The following is a 15122-nucleotide window of genomic DNA, read 5'->3' as shown; positions in this document are numbered from 1 at the left end:
AATTGTGATGATTATGGCGTACAGCTCATGAAAACCACAAATCCGCAATCTCAGAAAATTAGAATATTACATGCAATCAATAAAACAAGGAGTGTACATAGAACAATATCGGACCTCTGAAAAGTATAAGTATGCATATGTACTCAGTACTTGGTTTGGGCCCCTTTGCAGCAATTACTGCCTCAATGCGGCATGGCATAGAAGCTATCAGTGTCTCATGTCTCTCATCTTTCTCTTGGCAATGCCCCATAGATTCTCTATGGGGTTCAGGTCAGGCGAGTTTGCTAGCCAATCAAGCACAGTAATCCCACAGTTATTGAACCAGGTTTTGGTGCTTTTGGCAGTCCTGCTGTAAAATGAAGTCAGCATCCCCATAAAACTCATCTGTGGAAGGAAGGATGAAGTGCTCCAAAATCTCCTGGTAGATGGCTGTGTTGACCCTGGACTTAATGAAGCACAGTGGACCAACACCAGCAGATGACATGGCTCCCCAAATCAACACAGACTGTGGAAACTTCACACTGGACTTCCAGCATCTTGCAGTGTGTGCCTCTCCATTCTTCCTCCAGACTCTGGGTTCTTGGTTTCCAAATGAAATGCAAAAGTTGCTCTCATCAGAAAAGAGGACTTTGGACCACTGAGCAACAGACCAGGTCTGTTTTTCTTTAGCCCAGGTAAGGCGCTTCTGACGTTGTTTGTTGTTCAGGAGCGGCTTCACAAGAGGAATACGACATTTGAAGCCCATGTCCAGGATCCATCTGTGTGTGGGGGCTCTTGATGCACTGACTCCAGCCTCAGTCCACTCCTTTGTGAAAGTCCCCAGCACTTTTGAATGGCCTTTTCCTGACAATCCTCTCCAGGCTGCGGTCATCCCTGCTGCTTGTGCACCTTTTTCTTCCACACTTTTCCCTTCCACATAACTTTCTATTAATGTGCTTTGATACAGCACTTTGGGAACATCTAACCTCTTTTGCAATTACCTTTTTAGGCTTTCTTTCCTTATGGAGGGTGTCAATGATGGTTTTCTGCACAACTGTCAGGTCAGCAGTCTTCCCCATGATTGTGATTCCTACTGAACCAGATTGAGAGACCATTTAAAGGCTCAGGAACCCTTTGCAGGTGTTATGGCTTCATTAGCTGATTAGAGTGGGACCCTTTGAGCCTAGAATATAGCACCTTTTCACAATATTCTAATTTTCTGAGATTGTGGATTTGGCTTTTTCATGAGCTGTAAACCATAATCATCACAATTATGACAAATCATGGCTTGAACTATCTTGTTTTGCATGTAATGAGTCTATCTCATATATTAGTTTCCCCTTTTAAGTTGCATTACTGAAATAAATGAACTTTTGCACAATATTCTAATTTTTTGAGTTTCACCTGTAAAATATCAGAACAATTCTAGGTGTTTGTGATGGAGGGGGTAGGAGGAGTTCTTATGCACAGTGAACAGTTTTATCTGGGGAAGACGATTGTTATGTGCTCCTGGCCACTTTCCTTCATGACCAGAGACAAGCTTGCCTGACCAATAACCAGCCAAGACACAGTGAAGGCCTTTTGTTTCGTTTATTGCAATAAATGGGGAGAGAAGCTATCAAAACGTGGTTCTCTCCCAAGTTTCAACCCAAAATATTCCCATTTTTATTGATCCCTGGCCCCAGCTGCACATCCCTCCTCTTTCCCCATTGGCTGAGGTACTATGAGGTTACACTCTTTCCGACTGCCTCCTACATATTTCTTGCTACATACTAAATCATACATCCCATGTATATTAAAATTAAGAGATAATTTATGCAAGGTGTATCAGTTAATATTAATCAACTAATTGCACATGCTCAGTTGCCTGGGTTCTGGCCCCCTTTTTGTGACCTCTTAGAAAAAAAATAGGTTCTTTCCTCTTTTGCTAGTTATCTTCTCTTACAGACGTTTTTACAGCTTGTCTTCTTTCTTTCCCACTCTTAAGACCCAGCTAATTTTTGCCTACATGTTTCATTTACATCCTTTCTTTGTGCTCTCCTTTCCTGGTTCTCATCTTCTCCATTCACCTAGTAAATTTCCACTGGAGCATATTCAGTTTTAAATTTCTCTTTCAATATTAAAATTTGGAGACCTTTCATTTATTTCTATCACGATCACCTTTACCACTTAAAGAGGACAGTACACAAAACCTGACCCCTTTAATTCCACTTTACTTCTGGCAACCAATTATCAGGAAAGATAGTACTGACTGCTAAAATCCCACTATGTGCACATTGGAACAGGCAATCCAGCTGATGGGCTGCAGAGAGTGGAGTTTCTCAGGAATGGTGTCACAACTCTGTTTCCGTTGAGATTGCCAAACTTTAAAGCAGATCCTATAAATTGAATAATTCATACTGCTCTTTGAATTAGGAAAAATGTAGTATACACAGTATCATGTGACTTTAAATATTTTGATTTTATTCACTGATTTATAGTTTATATAAACTAAACTTTAGGATATACACTAAAGTCATTGTATATAGAACGAGTAAATTATCTGATTCAATCTTATGTAGAATTGCATTCTTATTGGAGTCAACATTTTCTTAGTTCCTTCTATTCCTGTGAAACGCAGAATGATTTGTAAAATCTCACTCTTGCCTTTCCATCTGCAAAGATTTCGTCACTAACGGCAGTGGGAGTGTTCCCATTGATCGTCTGGGAACGAACTTTCTGAATGACGACATCAGACATGTCGCCTTTTGTCTTTACCCATAAGTTGACGTGGTGCAGTCTACGGAACTGGCGGAGGCAGATGCGGATTTTACTCAGAATGACGTCACAATACAGGTCTTGGGCGGTGCATGTTTATTGTATGTCTTTTAATCAGTTGGTTTAGAAGCAAGCGAATCGTCCCGAAAGTTGAAGTTCTCGGCAAGCTGCGTTTTCTCATCGCGATTGAAACGGACGATTAAGGAGACAGGGATAGTAGAAGACATTTTCATATCTGGTAAAGCCATGAAGTTCCAGTACAAGGAAGATCATCCTTTTGAATACAGAAAAAAAGAAGGAGAGAAAATTCGAAAGAAATACCCAGATCGAGTTCCTGTGAGTAGGGAGGCGTAAAAATCGCGCCTTTGTTGATATAGTGCCTTTTTCATGTCTTTTCCTGTTTTTTTTATGATTTGTCCTATATGCTGCTTAGGAGTTTATTTGCCTCATTCCGGTATCTTCCCTAAAAACGAAGGAAGTAAAAGGATCACTACAGTGTTAGTAACATAACCATCAATGCAAATTTTAAGTCTCTAATTATGCTTCTGAAAGTGTCCATTTGCTGAGATGAATCATAGCCTTATCTTTTTTTCTCTGATCCTGGGATATTTTTGGTATTTTTTGTTTCAGAGAAGTAGACCATGGTCTACTCCTTTAATATGAGGGAGAAACTGCAGGAAAGCAACCTCATGGTTGCTCCATTTTCTGATTTTATTTTTGGTCTTCATTCTCCCCATCTTTCCCAGAGATTACCAACAATTGTCTCCACCCCAGTTTTGAAAGGTACTGCTAATCTTTTAACATTGTGCTTGTTTACAAAACTGTACACAGGGTTGCACTTAAAAATAGTGATTTGGTAGGCTTATATTTTGCACTGCTACTTGGCAGTAAATTGCAGTTATATCAATGGGGCTAACTTCCAAGTAAAACCTGCATTTCCCACCCATCAATGCAGCATGATTCAAAATATTTGTTTAAGACAGGTCAAGATAGAGAGTATTTGATCATACAGTCACCAGGAGTTAAGTCCAACCAGTATCACCTGATTAAGTAGGAAGCCTTCAGTTGGAATTTAATTATAACGTGTGTCTTGATTTTGCTTGATTATATCATGATTTTCTAATGATAGTTCCTTATTTACTTTTGCAACATTCTTTCATAAAGTTAATATTTTGGTTTGATGAATGGTGAACTAAAATAATATAAATCTGTTGCAGCACTGACAGTGCTGTCAAAATTATTCTTGTGATTTATCAATATCTTTTCCAGCATGTTGAGGTTATTTTGATACTGGTTATTTTGATACTGGTATGGGTCAGTACTTTTTTAAAATGTAAAGTGTGGGATGTGATAAATAGAAGTGTGGGTGACACTTGTAGGCACACAGCTGGGTTTTCCAATCTTGTGGGTTTTTTTCAGGCATTTTTCTCCTACTAAATCATAGAAATACTGGAAGTGTCAGCATTCCTTAAATATCAGCTAACATTGTTCATGTACAAGAGAAGACTGCTATGTTTGAACTAGATGAACTGCAATACAATGTAACTGTTTTGGGTTAATAAGCAGCATATGTCAACTTAATGTAGAGGGCCTATAACTGAATTTTTCAAATGAGCAATATTGACTGCAAAGAAGAAATAATACAGCAGGAAACAATTCTGAGACTGTAAAAGTGAGATAGGTTGAGGGCTTCAGGAATACAGCCATTTCTTTAATGACTGTTCAAAGTTACAATGGCACTGAAAAATACATTTATAATCAGTTTTCAAACTTACAGCAGTATCCCATAGTCATGTGATCAAAATTTGGGTGCTTGGCTACTAGTGTGCATTTATGACAATTATACAGGTAGTCCTTGACTTATGACCACAATTGAGCCCAAAATTTCTGTTGCTAAGTGAGATAGTTAACTGAATTTTGCTTCATTTTAAAAGTTTCTTGCTACAGTTGTTAACTAAATCACTGCAGTTGCTGATTTAGTAACAATTTTTAAGTCACTTCCTTATTGACTTTGCTTGTCAGAAAGTCACAAAAAGGGATCACATGACCCCAGGACACTGCTGTTATGGTTCTGACAAATGAAACCCATCAAAGAACCTCAAGGCAAGAATTCTTCCTTAAGGAACATTTTATTAGGATGCACAGTATCAGCACTACATAGTTGAACCCAAAACTAAATTCTCTTCCCCCAGATACAAAGTAACAAGTTGCAATTCCCACCCACCCCTGGAAGCAGTCATAAATCACATTCTCTGATTAGCCTGAAGTGCGGGCTCCCTGTCCAGCTACTCAGCCCACCAAAACATTGTCAGTCTGTGTCCTTGAGTTCCCACGGAGTTGCATTATGGCTAGCTGAGCTCAAGCATTCACCCCATCCCCCTTCTACATCAGATTCCTAATCAGCAGAAAAAGCATGCTGAAAGCAGAGTGAAAAATGATTGCAATTTCCCTCAGTTGTCAGAGCGGGAACATTCATTGTCACAACATTGACATCCACCACCCCCTTAACAAAAAGGATAAATCCTGCAATTCAAACAAAACCATCGGTTAGAGGTTGCCTCTCCCCTTATTAGGGTGTTTGTCATAAAATTTACAAATGAGTCTGTTGGCTTTTACATCACTAGATTTCACCAAAGTGGCCTCAGATAATGGGTATCCTTTCTGTTGTTTGTTGTTAGTTGCGAAGTCATGTCTGACCTATCGCAACTAAATGGACAATGTTCCTCCAGGCCTTCCTGTCCTCTACCATCTTCTGGAGTCCATTTAGACTCACGCCTACTGCTTCAGTGACTCCATCCAGCCACCTCATTCTCTGTCATCCCTTTCTTCTATTGCCCTCAACCTTTCCCAGCATTAGGCTCTTCTCCAGTGAGTCCTTCCTTCTTATTAGGTGGCCAAAGTATTTGAGTTTCAACTTCAGGATTTGGCCTTCTAAAGAGCAGTCAGGGTTGATCTCCTTTAGGACTGACCGGTTTGATCACCTTGCAGTCCAAGGGACTTGCACGAGTCTTCTCCAGCACCATAGTTCAAAGGCCTCAATTCTTTGGCGCTTAGCCTTTCTTATGGTCTAACTTTCACAGCCATACATTGCAACTGGGAAGACCATAGCCTTGACAATATGCACTTTTGTTGGCACGGTGATGTCTCTGCTTTTTAGTGTGCTGTCTAGATTTGCCATGGCTTTCCTCCCTAGGAGCAAGCATCTTTCAATTTCTTTTTAGTATCCTTTCTACTGTACCAAATGCTGTAACTTTCCCTTATAAAGCCTAGGATCAAGAATAAGCTTCACTTCGTAATGCATTTGTCTAGCTACTACCAGAGGGCCAGGTGCCTTCTTAGGGGGAGGTCATAAACTGGAACCCCAGAAAGGTTTTAGTAGACTACCGGGTGGACTTTCCCTAAAAGTCGGGGAAGCTTTAACTCCACCGTAACTGGATTTATGAACTTTATGATTGGGAAAGGAAAGGACAAAGGTATTTCAATCCCAATTTCTTACCAGGCAACCTGAGTCGTAAATATTTTGTGGATAAGTAATTTTCCCCCCAACCTGGAATGACCTCTGGGGAGCCCTTTTTTATCTGCTTCTTTTTATATTCTTCAGAAGCTTTTTTGAGAGCAAGTTTCATTTTGTTCCAAACCTCCCCATCCCTTCACCCATTGGTCAAAGGTTTTGGAGGTAGAGGCTTCATGAGGATACTCAGATATTGGGTTAAATTATTTCCCTGTGGTGACTTTAAAAGGCATAAAACTGGTGCTGCTTTGAACAGTGTTATTGTAAGCCACCTCCGCGAAAGGGAGGAGGTCGGTCCAGTTTGTTTGTTGATAGTCCACATAGCATCTAAAGCAGGGCTTTTCAACCAGTGGTACATGTACCACCTGTGGTACATTGGCACCTGGCAGGTGGTACTTGACCATCCTAGAGAAGTAGTGTGGGAGGGGAATGAGCTGAACTGGCAGCAGCACTGCACAAGCCTGAACGAGAGATGGCTGGAGCTGCAGGGCTGTCAGGGTTCAGTAGAAGCACCAGGATCAGCGCCAGGCTCCAGCTGATCGGTGCTTCAGGGCTCAACGGAATCGCCAGGATCAGTGTCGTTTTCCAGCTGATTGGAGTTTCTTTGGGGCTCAGCAGAAGTGCCAGGATCAGTGCCGCTTTCCAGTTGATCAGCACTTGTTTGGGACTGTCAGGGCTCAGCAGAAACTCCAGGATCAGCACTGATCCTAGCACTTCTGCTGAGCCCTGAAGAAGTACTGATCAGCTAGAGCCCTGCCCCTACTCTGCAGAGGGCAGATCTCCATCATCCCCAGCCTGGCAGGGGTCTTCCTGCTGCACCATTGCAGACAAAGGCGGGCTCCGGTGAGGAGGAGGTGGAGGAAGAGGACTTAAGCACAAATGTGCTTCGTGGGTAACCTCCCAGCATGACAGAAGTGACCAAAACCTGCTGCATCTACCTAGCAGACAGGGAGGGGGAATAAAAACAAAACACACACACCCAGCTCCCAATCCTCAACAAAAATGCTAATAACAAAAAAAATCTAGGACAGGAGGAAAAGCGTGGCCGGGCAGGCAGGTATCTTGCTCAGCTGTGGCTTGGGGGGGGAAGGGGGCAGGTTCAACTCCCCAATGCTGCCCTCTCATGAAAGCAGGATGAAAACTCCAAAAAATAACCAGGGAAAAAGGTTAAAACAAGCCATGATGGCTTGCTTCCCCACTACCTTCTAGCAATTTAAATATGTAAAGACCACAAAAGAACAAACTTGGCTTTCTTTCATTGTAATTCAGAAGGCAGGAACGGGAGGATTGGGGGGAGGGGGTTGTTTGTTTCAAAGGAAGGGAAAGGAGATTTGGGTCTGTGTTGGGTGCAACAAGTGGCTGGTGATGGTGCATGGCTTCTGGTGTTCAGGGGGGCGGTCTTTTTAAAAGAGCAAAACAAGGCAAAAAAATAAAAATCCCCCACTCCACCCTCAAGAGCTGGATGCGGATGTGATCTTTTTTTTCTTGTTCAGAAGAGACACTCTTCTGTTTTAACCTTTTTTCCTGGTCGTTTTTCAGAGTTTTCATCCTCCTTTCATGAGAGGGCAGCTTTTGGGGGAGGGGGGTTGAAGCTGTCCCTTACCCTCCCCAAAGCCACCAGCCAAGCAGGATGCCGCCTGCCTGCGCTCTTCCCCCTGTCCAAGGTTTTCATTGTCATAAGCATTTCTGTTGAGAATTGGCCGGGGGATGGGCTGTTTGGTTTTTACCACCCCACCCCACCCCTGTCTGCTGGGTGGTTGCAGCAGGTTTTGGTCACTTCTGTCTTGCTGGGTGGTTATCTATGAATCATGTTTTTGGGGGGATCCCCTCTCCGGTTGCTAAACTTGCTTAAACCCTCTTCCTCCTCCTTTTCATTGGAGCCTCCCTTTGTCTGCAATGATGGGCCAGGAAGATCCCTGCTGGGCTGGGGATGATGGGGATCTGCTCCCTGCAAAATAGGAGCAGCATTGCTGGCATCTCTTTCTCCTGAGCCCCTTGTGCTGGGTAACTGTCACCACCCAAAAGTTAGGGGATCTTTGGGGGATAGCCAACTAACACCCCAACATGCCCCCCATGTCCCCACTTCAAGTGCAGAAGCCGCACCCCCACTCCAAACCCCCTGCAATCAGCTATCAGCTTCTTTTAGTCAACCCGAAGGAGAGAAGGGGATAGAACAGTGCAAAGATTAATGTCAGAGAAACAGGCACAAGTTTCCCATTAAAAGTGTGGTAAGTGGGTGTACACATAGTCTTTAACTTACAACCACAACTGAGTCCAAAATTTATGTTGCTAAGTGAGAAATTTGTTAAATGAGTTTTGTCCCATTTTGTGACTTTTATTGCCACATTTGTTAAGTGAATCACTGCAGTTGTTAAATTAGTAACACGGTTGTGAATCTGGCTTTCCCCATGGACTTCGCTTGTCAGAAGGTTGCACAAGAGGATCATGTCACCCTGGGACACTGTGACCATCATAAATATGAATCAGTTGCCAAGCATCTGAATGTAAATCACAAAACCCTGGGGATGCTGAAACAATCATAAGTGTGAAAAATGGTCATGTCACTTTTTTCAGTGCCGTTGTAACTTTGAACAGTCACTAAGCAAACTATTGTAAGTCAAGGACTACCTGTACTTTGTCACTTTTTTCCTTTTTTTTCTTGGTCATCATGTTTTTGACATCTTGGTAGGCGACTGGTTGTACTCAGATATTGCCATATCTTAAAGTGGTACAATGGGTGAAAAGGTTGAAAAGCCCTGATCTAAGGTACTGCTCCACTGTTGAGTTCGCTTTTTCAGCTGCCCCATTTGTAGATGGGTGAAAAGCTAATGACAACCCCTATGATCAGCCAATTAGTTTGAGATAACCTCTCCAAAAATGGCTGTAAATTGCACTCCCTTATGATTATTCACATTATTATTATTATTATTATTATTATTATTATTATTATTATTATTATTATTATTATTATTATTATTATTATTAATTTAATTTGTATACCGCCCTTCTCCCGAAGGACTCAGGGCGGTGAACAGGGCAATACATAATAAAAACAAGGTACAAAAATTAAAAAGTAATTAAACAGCAATGCCCATAATAAATTAATACAGATTAAAAGGTTAAGATCAATTTATAAAACCCAACCCCATCCCATCAGGCCAGGCCAGCTTGTTCAAAGAGGTAGGTTTTAAGATCGCGCCGGAAGGAGCGGAGATCAGGCGCCATCCGGAGCTCGACCGGAAGATGGTTCCATAAATCCGGCACGCCCACAAAGAGCGCCCTCCCCCTGGGGGCCACCAGTCGGCATTCTTTGACCGGTGGCACCCTGAGGAGGCCCTCTCTGTGGGGGCGTACTGGGCGGAGGGAAGTTGACGCTGGCCGCAGGTGCTCCCCAAGGTATTCCGGACCCATGCCATGTAGGGCTTTGTAGGTCATTACTAACACCTTGAATCTCACCCGGAAGACAACTGGAAGCCAATGCAGCTCGCAGAGCAGAGGTGTGACATGGGAGTGTCGGGAATCTCCCAACACAACTCTCGTGGCTGCATTCTGTACCAGTTGGAGCCTCCGAGTGGTCTTCAAGGGTAGCCCCATGTAGAGAGCCTTGCAGTAGTCAAGACGAGAGGTCACGAGCGTGTGAATGACCATACGTAGGGCATCCCGGTCTAGATAGGGCTGCAACTGGCGCACCAGGCGAACTTGGGCGAAGGCCCCCCTAGTCACAGCTACTATATGGTCTTCTAGGGAAAGCTGTGAATCTAGGAGGACTCCCAAGTTGCGAGCCCTATGTACGGGGGGTAATAACTCACCCCCCATAATGAGGGGTGGAATATCCTGAATATCCCAAGATGCCGGTACGCACAGCCACTCAGTCTTGTCAGGGTTGAGTCGAAGCCTGTTCCTCCCCATCCAGACCCGAACCGCCTCCAGGCAACGGGACATCACGTCGAGGGCATCACTGGGGTGGTTTGGGGTCGAAATGAAAACATACTGATGATACCCAACTCCAAAACCACAAATGATTTCACCCAGCGGTTTCATGTAGATGTTGAACAGGAGAGGCGAGAGGACCGACCCCTGAGGGACTCCACAAACGATAGGCCTCGCGGTCGACCTCTGCCCCCCTGCCAACACCGAAGGCGAGCGTCCCAGGAGATAGGAGGAGAACCACTGAAGGACCGTGCCTCCCACTCCCAGTCCCCTGAGGCGCCGCAGCACGATACCATGGTCGATGGTATCGAAAGCCGCTGAGAGGTCTAATAGGACTAGGACAGAGGAATATCTCCTGTCCCGAGCCCTCCAGAGATCATTCACCAGTGCGACCAATGCCGTCTCCATGCTGTACCCGGGCCTGAAGCCCGATTGGTACGGGTCTAGATAATCCGCTTCATCCAGAACTAGAAGGAGCTGATGCGCCACCACACTCTCAACAACCTTCGCAAGAAAGCGAAGGTTGGAGACCGGATGAAAGTTATTCAACACAGCTGGGTCCAAGGCAGGCTTCTTGAGGAGAGGTCTCACCACCGCCTCTTTCAAGGCAGCGGGGAAACTACCCTCACTCAAAGAGGCAGATATAACCGCCTGGAACCAGCCTCGTGTCCCCTCCCGGGCTGCATAAACCAGCCAGGAAGGGCACGGGTCCAATAAACATGTGGAGCTCAGCCTCCCCATAATCCTGTCCACTTCGTCCGGAGTTACAGGATCGAACTCCTCCCAGATAACATTGACAAGACCACCCGTGTCCTGATCGTCCGACTCTGCCCAGTCGGAGTCCAAACGGGTCTGAATCCGAGCGATTTTATTTATTTATTTATTTATTTTATTACATTTATATACCGTCCTTTCCTTGAGGACTCAGGGTGGTTTACAGGGAATTAAAAACCAACAATACAAAAGTTAAAACCAATTTAAAAAAGATTAAACTAACCCTGTGCAATTAAAACCCTGATTAAAATAAATTACTCCTCAGCCCGGGACCGAGAGCTCGAAGAGCCAGATCTTCAGGCCCCGGCGGAATGAGCGGAGGTCGGGGGCAGTCCTCAACTCCACTGGCAGCTGGTTCCAGAGGGCAGGCGCCCCCACTGAGAAGGCCCTATCCCTGGGTGTCACCCGCCGGCAATCTCTTACCGGTGGGACCCTGAGCAGACCCTCCCTGTGGGAGCGCACTGGACGAAGGGCATTTGATGCCGGCAGCAGGTGTTCCCTCAAATACCCCGGACCCAAGCCATGTAGGGCTTTATAGGTAATAACCAGCACCTTGAATTTCACCCGGAGCGCAACCGGAAGCCAATGCAGCTCACGGAGTAGAGGTGTTACATGGGAGTATCGGGAGACCCCCATTACAACTCGCGCGGCCGCATTCTGCACCACTTGAAGCCTCCGAGTGGTCCTCAAGGGCAGCCCCATGTAGAGAGCGTTACAGTAGTTGAAACGGGAGGTCACAAGCGCATGAGTAACTGTGCGTAGGGCATCTCGGTCCAGATAGGGACGCAACTGGCGCACCAGGCGAACCTGTGCAAAAGCCCCCCTGGTCACGGCTCCTATGTGGTCTTCAAAATTGAGTCGTGAATCCAGGAGGACGCCCAAGTTGCGAGCCCTATCAACGGGGGGTAACACCTCACCCCCCATCGTTAGAGGTGGAATAGTCTGGTTAGCCCGAGATGCCGATATGCACAGCCACTCAGTCTTGGCGGGATTGAGACGAAGCCTGTTTCTCCCCATCCAGACCTGGACCGCCCCCAGGCACCGGGACATCACGGCGAGGGCATCACTGGGTTGGTTCGGGGTGGAAAGAAAAAGTTGGGTATCATCAGCGTACTGATGATACCCCACCCCGAAACCACGAATGATCTCGCCCAGCGGCTTCATATAGATGTTGAACAGGAGAGGCGAGAGAACCGACCCCTGAGGGACTCCACAAATGAGAGGCCTCGGGGCGGATCTCTGCCCTCCCATCAACACCGACTGCGAGCAGCCCAGGAGGTAGGAGGAGAACCACCGTAGAACGGTGCCTCCCACTCCCAACCCCCTGAGACGCCGCAGCAGGATACCATGGTCGATGGTATTGAAAGCCGCTGAGAGATCTAATAGGACCAGGACAGAGGAGCAACCCCTGTCCCTAGCCCTCCAGAGATCATTCACCAGCGCGACCAATGCCGTCTCCGTGCTGTGTCCGGGTCTGAAACCCGATTGGTACGGGTCCAGATAATCAGTTTCCTCCAGGAACAGAGGAAGCTGATGCGCCACCACACTCTCAACAACCTTCGCCAAAAAGCGAAGGTTGGAGACTGGACGATAGTTATTTAAAACAGCCGGGTCCAAAGCAGGCTTCTTGAGGAGGGGTCTCACCACCGCCTCCTTCAAGGCGGCAGGGAAGACACCCTCCTTCAAAGAAGCAGTTATTACTGCATGGAACCAGCCTCGTGTCCCCTCCCGGGCCGCATAAGCTAGCCAGGAGGGGCACGGATCCAACAAACAGGTGGTGGTGCTCAGTCTCCCCATGATCCTGTCCACATCATCAGGGGAAACAGGGTCGAACTCAGTCCAGATAACGTGCTCAAGACCGCCCGATTCCTCCACATCAGACTCTGCCCAGTCATAGTCCAGACCGGTCCTGATCTCAGCGATTTTGTCCGCCAGATGATGACTAAACTCCTCGGCTCGTCCCCGCAAGGGATCCTCTCTCACCTCCTGGTTAAGGAGGGAGCAAGTTACCCTAAACAGGGCGGCCGGGCGATTATCTGCGGACGCGATAAGGGCAGCAAAGTAGTTAGACTTCGCCGTCCTTATCGCCGCAAGATAAGACCTTATAAAAGTTCTTAACTGCAATCGGTCGGATTCGGATCGGCTGGACCTCCAACCGCTCTCTAGACCTCGTCTCCGACGCTTCATCTCCCGGAGCTCCACAGAGAACCATGGGGCCCAACGGGATCTGCGCCGGGTCACAGGTCGCATGGGTACAACGCAGTCAAGTGCCCTGGCGGCCGCCGTTTCCCAGGCATCCACCAGAGCATCGACTGGGCTGTGGGTAAGGGTGATGGGTATAGGCCCAAGCGCCCTCTGGAATCGCTCCGGGTCCATTGGGCGCCTGGGGCGGAACCACCTGGTCGGTTCCGCCGCCCAGCGGCGGGGGGTGGCATAACGGAAAACCAGCCTCAGGAGGTAATGATCTGACCATGACAGGGGGGTGATGGACGGAGAACCCCCTCCCAGATCATCCAACCATTGTCCAGATAGGAACACCAGGTCGAGAGTATGATCCCCCACATGAGCCGGGCCCTCAATAACTTGGGTCAGGCCCATGGCCGTCATGGAGGCCATGAACTCCCGAGCTGACTCCGACGACCCTCCCAGTGACGGCAGGTTGAAGTCACCCAGGACTATAAGCCTGGGGATTTTGTCCGACAGATGTTGACTAAACTCCTTGGCATGCCCCTGCAAGGGTTCCTCACTCACCTCCTGATTAAGGAGGGAGCGGGTCACCCTAACCAGTGCAGCCGGGCGATTATCTGCGGACGCGATGAGGGTAGTGAAGTAATTAGACCTCGCCACCCTCATCGCTGCGAGATAAGACCTAATATGGGTTCTTAGTCGCAATCGGTCGGATTCAGATCAGCTGGACCTCCAACCGCTCTCTAGGCCCCGTCTCTGACGCTTCATCTCCCGGAGCTCTGCGGAGAACCATGGAGCCCACTGGGATCTGCGCCGGGTCAGGGGCCGCAAGGGTACAACTCGGTCAAGTGCCTCCGTGGCCGTCCTTTCCCAGGCTTCCACTAAGGCATCTGCCGAGCTGTGAGCAGAGGAGGCAGGTGGGGACCCCAGCGCTGCCTGGAACCTCTCAGAGTCCATTAAGCGCCTGGGGCGGAACCATCTAGTTGGCTCAGCACCCCCACGGTGGGGAGTGGCAAAACGGAAGACCAGCCGCAGGAGATGATGATCGGTCCATGACAAGGGCATAACAATTGGGGAGCCCCCACTAAGATCATCTAACCATCGTCCAGATAGAAAAACCAAATCCAGGGTGTGACCTCCCACATGAGTCGGTCCATGAATTACTTGCGTCAGGTCCATGGCCGTCATGGAAGCCATGAACTCCCGAGCTAACTCAGATGATCCTCCCAGGGATGGTAGATTGAAGTCACCCAAAACCATGAGTTTGGGGAACTCAATCACCAGCCCCGAGAGGATATCGAGAAGCTCAGGCAGGGCTGCCGCTGCGCGACTAGGTGAAAGGTACACCAGCAGCAAGCCCAACTGCGCCCTAGGACCACACCTCAGTAAGAGAGATTCACATCCGACTATCTGAAGAACGGTGGTCTCCTGCGGACATAAGGTCTCCCTCATAACCACAGCCACCCCCCCACCCCTACCCTGAGTCTGAGGCCGGTGTAGCACCCGGAAGCCTGGTGGGCAAAGATCAACCAGGGGGATACCTCCCTCTGGGCCCAACCAGGTCTCCGTGATGCAAGCCAGGTCCGCCTGCTCACCCTCGACCAGATCCTGGATGAGAGGAGCCTTATTAACGATGGACCTTGTGTTCAGGTACACCAGCCGGAGCTCAGGTGGCTGCACATCCTCGCTCCCGGGGCCTTGGGGTGAAGACAGAGGGTCGGAGCGCCTCACCGCTTGTAGATAGCGGGGATGCCCTCCTGGATATCGATACGGCCCTCTGTTCATACACCTGCTGCCATTCCCTAACGTCATGGGAATAGGTAATCCCACGACCCGCTCCGGAGCTCCGGAGGCAACTAACCCCGGCTCCCCCCTACGCAATCTGTCCCATGCCTGGCCTGAACAATGGTTGGTGGATTACCCCCCATTTCCAACCAACCACGACCCTCCCCCCTCCCTAACCCCACAAAAAATTTTGCTAAAA

General features: G+C 47.6%; 1 protein-coding gene and 1 long non-coding RNA gene across 4 annotated transcripts in view; one reads left to right on the top strand and one right to left on the bottom strand.

The window, feature by feature from the left end:
* LOC310635498 overlaps positions 1-15122 on the bottom strand; it is an 838887-nt gene that overhangs the window by 711752 nt on the left and 112013 nt on the right. The gene's annotated exons all lie outside the window — the stretch shown is intronic.
* Positions 2861-15122, top strand: part of GABARAPL1 (GABA type A receptor associated protein like 1) — a 97248-nt gene continuing 84986 nt past the window's right edge. For all 3 annotated transcript variants that reach the window (XM_083354503.1, XM_083354502.1, XM_083354504.1), the window contains exon 1: positions 2861-3072. In XM_083354503.1, the coding sequence (XP_083210629.1) occupies positions 2983-3072 (90 nt within the window). In that variant the 5' untranslated portion in view covers positions 2861-2982. The remainder of the gene's footprint in view (positions 3073-15122) is intronic.

The sequence above is a fragment of the Vipera ursinii genome, assembly GCF_947247035.1.
Source record: "Vipera ursinii genome assembly, chromosome: 2".
NCBI classification, from domain to species: Eukaryota; Metazoa; Chordata; class Lepidosauria; order Squamata; family Viperidae; genus Vipera; species Vipera ursinii.
This window is presented reverse-complemented; position numbering and strand designations above follow the sequence as displayed.